Below are 8,478 nucleotides of genomic sequence, written 5' to 3'. Positions count from 1 at the left end.
CCAGATCTGCCTTGGTCCTTGAGCAAGGTCACCTTATTAAAGCATGCATGCAATGTTCCATCAAATGTCCTCTAAGCAGCATGGGGTACGCTTGGCAAGGAAATTTCGATGCGTCATTCCTACTTGGTAATGGCCCTCAGCATCCCTCCTTCCAGTGCCACTCTCTACCTCACAGACTTCCTATAGGACTTGGCCCATGGCTACTGCTAAAACTCCATTTCCTACCACTCCTCCCATGTTTTACCCTACACATTTGGCCTCCTTGCAGATCCTCCAAACTCCCATTCTCATTTTCTGTGAGTGAAAAACAAAACAAAACATTTCCAAGGTATTTACAGTGTGTTCCCAACTTGATTCAACTCTGATCAAAGGTCACCTCCTCTGAGAGGTTATGTTTAACTACATGAACCAAAGGAATTTCTCCCTTTCTCATTTTCCTCAGTAGTTATCCCCTCCCTATCTCTGTATCCTAGTTTACCTCTTTTTTCGTAGTACTGACCTAACATTATATTATATATTGAGTAATATAAGTTCTGTGATTGTGGGTCTTCATTTTGTTTACTGCCATAAATATTTGTGAATGAATGAATAAATGAATGCCACTTGTGGCTCATTATTATATGCTTTGGCTTAAGACTGCAGTCCTCCTCTCCTGGACAGCAGGTGTTATAATCTCTGTATTAATCTCTAATGCTCTTGGTCTTCATCTCCTTCCTGGTACAGAGTAACTTCTATACTCCTTGTATATTATTAATAATAATAAAAGAATAATTCCCGACCAGGGAACTCTGAATCTATTTGTACTGCAGAAGCTACATCTCTTTATCTGAAATTCTTAGGTTCAGATATGTTTTCAAAAGTCAGAATCGGGGGCTGGAGTTGTGACTCAGTGGTAGAGCGCTTGCCTAGCATGCGTGAGGCACTGGGTTGGATCCCCAGCACCACATAAAAAAATTAAATAAAGGTATTATGTCCGTCTACAACTAAAAGAAATTTTTTAAAATGTCAGAATCATTTATTACTTAATACCCCAAAAATGTAGGGTGAGTACCCTATAATCAAATACATTAATGCTCAGCGACAAAACATGTGAAAAGTCCCATTATTTGGGATAAATAATGCTCAAATCAGTTTTTGCTACCAAGTTAGCTATCAAGGTAAATTTCTTTAAGTTTGGGATTTTGGAATTGTGAATGAGCATTGAGGATATGTACTGGTGTGTGGAGATCTGTAAAATAGCTCCACGCTCAAATTAGCATCAACTTCCTCATCCCAGAAGGTGAGAAATCACTGATTTAATGCATTAGTGTAAAACATCTACATATTTTTATTACTGCTAACATGAAAAAGCATTTATTGTGTGTTAACCCTTGTCCTCCTTCAATGTGGTTGTAAAACAATTACTTGTCCTATTTTTACAGGTGAGGAAAATAGGGAGGTTTAGCAACTTGCCTACACAGCTAGTAACTGGCCAAGCTGCATCCAAACAATATTGTATGATAGCTGTCTCACAATAAAAAGTCACAGTCTGGGCCACCTGCTCCATCTGATTTCACACAGAGCAAGATGAAAATTCTTAGTTTTGCCAAATTTCTCTGTGGTGTTGACTCTAAAAGAAAATTTCTGTAATTCAAGTGAAATAGGCTGGCTACATGTAGCCAACTGATATTTATATAATGAAATAATGTATTTCCCTCAGATAAACCATATTTTAAATGTTTGTAATGAGAGATTGAGTGATTTTAAATAATCAAAAGTACATATAATCAATCAGCTGGGCATGATGATCCACGCCTGTATTCCCCGCTGAGGCAGGGGGATTCTAAGTTGGACACCAGCCTCACATCTTAGCAAACTCCTCAACAACTTAGTGAAACCCTGCCTCAAAATAAAAAAATAAAAAGGACTAGAGACGTAGCTCAGTGGTAATGTGTTCCTGGGGTCAGCACCCAGTGCCCAAAACAAAGCCAAAGTACATAGTCACACAAACTTGCCCTGATTTCCTTTGTAGAACCATGATCTGCAGATCCAAGGTCTGCTGTTTCCTGATAAGAGACCATGAAAGGCACTAATTTTAGATAATCTCATTTTCAAGAATACCCACTCTTAGTTGCTTGAATTTTTGTAAGCCAGGCAAGAGCTGATAAAATGTATTTGTGATGAGCAAATTACAGACTCCTTTGGAATGACTGAATACAGCAGCAAAGTTTGGCATTAAGGAGTCAGTCAAGGAGTCAGTTGTATAAGGGGCTACAGCTTCAACTAAAGACACTTTGGGATCTTACCACACTCATTAAAGCCTCAGATTATGAAATGTAGAGCAAAAAAGTACAACACAGAGTCATTTTACAGTACAAAGCAGATAATATGAAGATGAAGATTAAGAAATGAAAATAACATGTACACTAAAAACATCACAACAGAAATGGGTTTTATTTTAACCAGACAAGTGAATTTTTCAATTAGCATCAACTTCCTCAAGATTTGAAGATCTCAAAATTAAAGGTGGCGCTCAAAAGGTGGAAAAGGGAACATTATCATGGAGCAACTGCACTGCTCTTCAAAAGATCATAAGATCTCATGTGTTCTATGTACAAGACCCTCACTTGAAAGTTACCCATCAGTCTTAAAAGAATTTCTCAAAAAAGAAAAAATATATATATAGATCAGTATTATAAATTATTTTTTAATTTTAGAAACTGGGGTGAAAGTACAGTTTTCAGTTTAAAATATTAAAAATGAAAAAAATTAACATTATTATTTAAGATGTCTTGTTACAAAGCATCTAGGTACATAAACATACAAAACAGTTATTACTACCTGACATTCAATGCATGACTTCCATTTCATGTGACAGTTCATCTGCTGGGAAGCTTTTCCCAATAAGTTCCAAACTTCATGCACAAGGATTACATGGATGAAGGCATTTCATCATAGGATAATTCAATTTAATATAACACAGCATAAAATAAATCCAGCGAATCACTATATTTATAAGTGGTAAGATAAAATTGCATATCATTTTCAACTTTTGCCAGACTCATTAAATTCATTAACACATTTAGAGTCTTCTCCTCATGGGCACTTTTGAGAGCTTTGGATTGTGTGTTTTAACTTTGTATTGAGTTGGTCAGCACCTTGATTGATATGAACAATTACATTAAAGATAGATTGTGGGTAGGAGAGAGGGAGATCAGAGGATAACAAAAACAGGGGGAGGGACTCATGTTTTTCATAAGACATTCAAACAGAAAGGACAAAAAAAAAAGCATACAAACAAAAAAAAGTGTTCACAGTAAAACATGTCAGATTTGTAGTTTCATTTGAAACCAACAGCAAATCATGAAACGTCATGAAAAATATAAGTAAAGGTAAAATCTCCTAGAGTAATTACTAAATGAAGTTAAAATTACCACACCGATCAGTAAACCCCAGAAGAAAAATGAATAGCGCTTACATTTCAGGTCCTTCTAGACACCATACAATTTTTCAAAGTTAATGCATAAAATTGGTGGGTTTGGCCACACTGCACAAATTATTTTTTTTTTAAAAAATACAGTATACAGAAAAACTCTTATATTTCCCATTTTAAATCATAAGCTCAAAACCTAAGAGTCAAAGATCAGCTAGAAGAATTTTAGATTATTTACAAATCCAGCAGGTTCCTCTGCCATAATGGCTTGGCTTCCATCCACAGCGATTTTCTCCTTCTCCAGCAGTACCTTTCAGCTCTCTGTCCTCACAGGAGGCTGTTCCCTCTACTGCTCATTTCTACTGGTCATCGGTCATTTTGAACAGTTCCAACAATGCCCCAACAGCTCCAAAATAACCCTACAAAAATAAAGGAAAACTTCTGTGGGAATGTCTTGGAACCTTAGCCAAAGACCTCTTATTTTTCATAATTCTAGAAATGGTGCCCCTTACGGGAAAGAGAAAATTTTAAAACTGAATTCTTAAGCTGGGGATATAGCTCAGTGATAGAGAGTGTGTCTAGCATGTGTAAGGCCATGGGTTCAATCCCCAGTACAGCAAAATGAACAAACATACATGGTGGAATAACAACAGCAACAACAATACATTTATTTGAATGACTACTTGCTTATATATATGTACTATACAGGTTAAATATATAAAGTGTTTAGAAAGATATCTGGCACAAGTTATGTGCTAAGTGCTGGATACTTCTAGTATTATAGCTGTATTTCATTTTAATCTTTGCCATGGCAAAATCCATATTATTATTTCAGATGAGAAAAGAAAGATAATAAATTACCCTGTCAGGGTTATGCGACTTGTGGAAGGGCTCAACACCCACGTTTATCTGACATCAAATCTGCATCTCATGGAAGAAAACCCTAAATTTCCCTCAGAAAATCTGAGGAAGGCCCTTAAGTCAGCTGCAGCCTCATTTTGCCCATCTGTAAAATGTAAGCCCAAGCTCTGTGAAGATGAAAAGAAACTAAAAACACATTTTAGCAACTTTCATTTTAGCCTATTGAGCTGCTATATATAAAAGTCCCAAAGACAGGGTAGTTCAGAAACAATTGCAATTTATTTCTTAAGACTTCCGGAAGCTGGGAAGTCCATGATCAAGATGCCTGGCGAGGGCCAGTTCTTCATAGACTGCTGTCTTTCTCACTGTAACCTCACATGGCCAAAGGTTGCAAGGCAGCTCTCTTGGGCCTTTCTTATAAGGATGCTAATCCTATTCATGAGAGCTCAACCCTTATGATCTAACCATTCTCCAAGGCCTACCTCCTAATACCATCTCTGGAAGATTAGTGTTTTAACAGGTGAATTGGGTTGGGAGGAACAACACACAAATATTCAGTTTGGGTTGTTTTACAAAAGTCTGGAGACTTCACCCTCTGGCATTTACCAGACTCTGCATTTACTGCTGAGATAGGTGCAAATGTATCAGGACATGTCAGGGCCTTTGCTGCTGCTGCTTCCAGCTAAGGTTGATTGAGGCCTCACTAGGCACTAGAAATTATTCTAAGCATGTGAGATGGAAGTACTCATTCAATCATCACAGTAACTCTATGAGACAAATATTATTGTTTCATTTTGCAAATGTGAAAACAGAGGGAGAGATATCATAATCTAAGATCTCACAGTCAATAAAAGTTGTGCTCTGAACTGCTAGGTACACTACTTAAAGGATGTTCCACCATAACATTAGTTGAATGAAAGAGAAATTGAGTGAGTAAGGTCTCCTAACAGCAGGGCAAGTGACTAGAAAGCCACCAACTAAATCAGAGTCTCCCAAAAGTTGTCCCTCCATAATAGTCTCTGGTAAGGCTTGTCTAACCCAGAATGAACTTAAGAATGTAGAAAATTTTCTAAGGAACAATTTTAAGCAGTTCACTAGCTGGAGAGTCTGAGTTATGATAAATGGTAATAAATCAAATCCACCATCCACAATGGTTTAGGATGGTTCAGTGATACTGGTGACTGACTACATGTTGACCTATAGAATTGAGTTTTCCTAAAACGTTGGATCTGTTTTCTATCTTGCCACCAACTACCTGTTTGACCTTGGAGATGACTTCTTGTCCCTGCCAGCTTCTATGTCTTGTTCTCTACATTAAGGCAAGAAGATCTGGACATAAAGTTGCCAAATAAAGTACAGTTAAATGCCAGATAAAATAATCAAGCATCCTGCATTTTTTAGTGCTAAATACGGCAACTGTATTAGGCCAGAACAGTAGTTTTCTTTATTTTCTTTTAAATTATGTTTTTTTTAAAGCTGTGATGGCTTCTTTATTTTTCAAGCAAAACCTTATATCATGAAAACTTCATAAATAAGCAGAATCATAGAGTTGCTCTCTTTGGGGGAATGAAGGAATGAAGGTTCTGGGATCTTATTCTCCTTCAACCAAAACAAGCTACATAACTGGGTTTTAATTCTGCTGGAAGAAAGAAAGAAGGAAGGAAGGAAGGGACTTTCAGTATTAATTTCTATCATGGGAACCTATTTATATTTAAGTTCTCACTGTTGTATATACATTAAGAAAACAAAATATGGATGTAAAGATCTCTAAATAACTTCTAAATTTACCAGTAACTTCTAAAATAAATAATTCAGTTTGGAAGATAAGAAAATGCCATTCATTACAACTGAAATTTACAATACTAGTTCTCAATATTTTTCTGCAGCAATATGCACAAGAGATTAGGTACTGCTTGTGATGAATACTAGCTCTATACAGCACTGGTTTTAAAGGGGGATAGAAGCAATGGGGAAAAGAAAAGAGGGCCCCCCACTTGATCTATGTTATGTAGAAATGCCCTTATCAAAGATGCCCTGTATTAACTGGTGCTGTTTCTCATGTTAACAAGGTCAATATCAGCCAGATGCGCTCACCTCTCAAGGCTGGTAGGCTCCTCTTAGTAGCCCAAGAATATCTGTTCTCACCAGTGAAGCTGCTTACTTGCCAAGAATCAGCTGTGTTTATCTCACAGTTGTTTTTAAGGGTTTCATTGTTTAAGTAACAATCTAATTATGACCATATAAACCAACAAAGTGCAAAATGATGATCAGTTTTATGAAAATTCAGCAAAGCTGAAAAAGGTAGTCACAAGCCATTGCTCTTTACTTAGGTGGATGCCACAATACGAAAGAGGAAAAAAACTAGAAGGATTCTACAACTTAACTGCTCCATAAGTATCTTTCTTGATCCACTTAAAAGAAACAAACTGAAAATCAAAGAAGTTACATACTTACAGAAAACAGTAGTGCCCTAATCACATAAACCATTCTCAAAAATGGAATTTTTGGTCCTACACTGAAAGACTGGTAAGTAGATAAATATTTATGCATTTTTTTGAGAATTTTTTAATATTTATTTTTAGTTTTCGGCGGACACAACATCTTTGTTTGTATGTGGTGCTGAGGATCGAACCCGGGCCGCACGCTTGCCAGGCGAGCGCGCTACAGCTTCAGCCATGTTCCCAGCCCCATTTATGCATTTTAAAATTAAAATAAAATAATTAGAGTAGGGAGATGCTTTTTTAAATGATAACCTATTTTAACTGACTTTAAAGTTTTTTTAAAACTGGGCATGTTAGTGCACACCTGTAATCCCAGCAACTTGGGAGACCGAAGCAGGAGGATCACAAGTTCTAGGTCAGTCTTGGCAACTTATTGAGCTCCTGTCTCAAAAGTGAAAAGGGCTATAGATGAAGCTCAGTGGTAGAGTGCCCCCAGCCCAAATCCCCACAATAATATAAATAAATAAGTAAATTAATTAATTAATTTTATCAGTGATTGACAATTAGTAATTATATATATTTATGGGGTACAAAAGTGATATTATGACTTTTCAATTCAATGGGATGATTAAATCAAACTAACCAACATATCTGTTACCTCAAATACTTAGCCATTTTTTTTGCAGTGAGAATATCTGAAATTTAGTCTCAAGACAATTTTGAAATATACAATACACTGTTCACCACACTGTGCAGTAGATCTCAAAAAAGACTTACTTCTCCTATCTGATTTTGTACCCTATGACCATCATTTCCTCATTCTTGCCAACTCCCAGCCTCTTGTAACCACCATTCTGCTTTCATGAGTTCAGTTCTTTAAGATTCTACCCATGCCAGGTGTGGTGGCACATGCCTATAATCCCAGCCACTCAGGAGGTTGAAGCAGGAGGATCTTAAGTTCAAGGCCTGCCTCAGCAACTTAGCAAGGGCTTTAGCAACTAAATGAGACACCTTCTATAAATAAAATATAAAAAGGGGCTGGGAATGTGGCTCAGTGGTTAAGCACCCCTGGGTTCAATCCTTGTACCAAAAAAAGAAAAAAAGAAGAAGAAAGAAAAAGAAGAAAGAAAAAAGATTCCACATGTGAGAATATGTGACATTTATTTTTCTGAGTTTGACCTATTTCATTTAGCATCTTGTTCTCCAATTTTATTCATGTTGTCACAAATGACAGAATTTCTTTTGCTTTTAAGGCTGAATAGTATTCTATTAGATATCATATTTTCTTTATCCATTCATGTGTTGCTGATGATGAACACTTAGATTGATTTCATTTCTTAGTTATTGTGAATAATCGGTAGTAAATATTGGCAGGCAGACAACTTTTCAATACCTTGATTTCAAATCTCTTTGGGTAAATACCCAGAAGTGGGATTGCTAAGTCCTAGGGTAGTTTCTGAGAGACATCCACAGTTTTCCACAAGGGTTTTATTAATCTACTTTTCCAGTGGCTTTTTTTTTTTTAATTAACCAACTACCAGTCCTAATTATTAGATAAAATGCTTCCATTTTCTGGCAAGCCTTCACAGTGATACATGCCTGGAACCCCAGCAACTCGGGAGCCTGAGACGAAAGGACCACAAATTTGAGGCCAACTTCAGCAATTTAGCAAGACACACAGTTTACAGAGACCCTGTCTCAAAGTGAAAAATAAAAAAGACTCGGAATGCAGCTCAGTGGTGAAGAGTCTCTGAGTTCAATACT

At 36.7% G+C, this 8,478-nt stretch overlaps 1 protein-coding gene across 3 annotated transcripts in view; it reads right to left on the bottom strand.

Moving 5' to 3' along the window:
• Positions 1-2,414: 2,414 nt before the first annotated feature.
• Positions 2,415-8,478, bottom strand: part of Pank1 (pantothenate kinase 1) — a 68,686-nt gene continuing 62,622 nt past the window's right edge. For all 3 annotated transcript variants that reach the window (XM_040272021.2, XM_005333743.3, XM_005333744.5), the window contains one exon: positions 2,415-3,831. In XM_040272021.2, the coding sequence (XP_040127955.2) occupies positions 3,772-3,831 (60 nt within the window). In that variant the 3' untranslated portion in view covers positions 2,415-3,771. The remainder of the gene's footprint in view (positions 3,832-8,478) is intronic.

The sequence above is a fragment of the Ictidomys tridecemlineatus genome, chromosome 1 (assembly GCF_052094955.1).
Source record: "Ictidomys tridecemlineatus isolate mIctTri1 chromosome 1, mIctTri1.hap1, whole genome shotgun sequence".
NCBI classification, from domain to species: Eukaryota; Metazoa; Chordata; class Mammalia; order Rodentia; family Sciuridae; genus Ictidomys; species Ictidomys tridecemlineatus.
The sequence above is the reverse complement of the archived record's forward strand: the minus strand, read 5'-3'. Positions and strand labels throughout refer to the sequence as shown.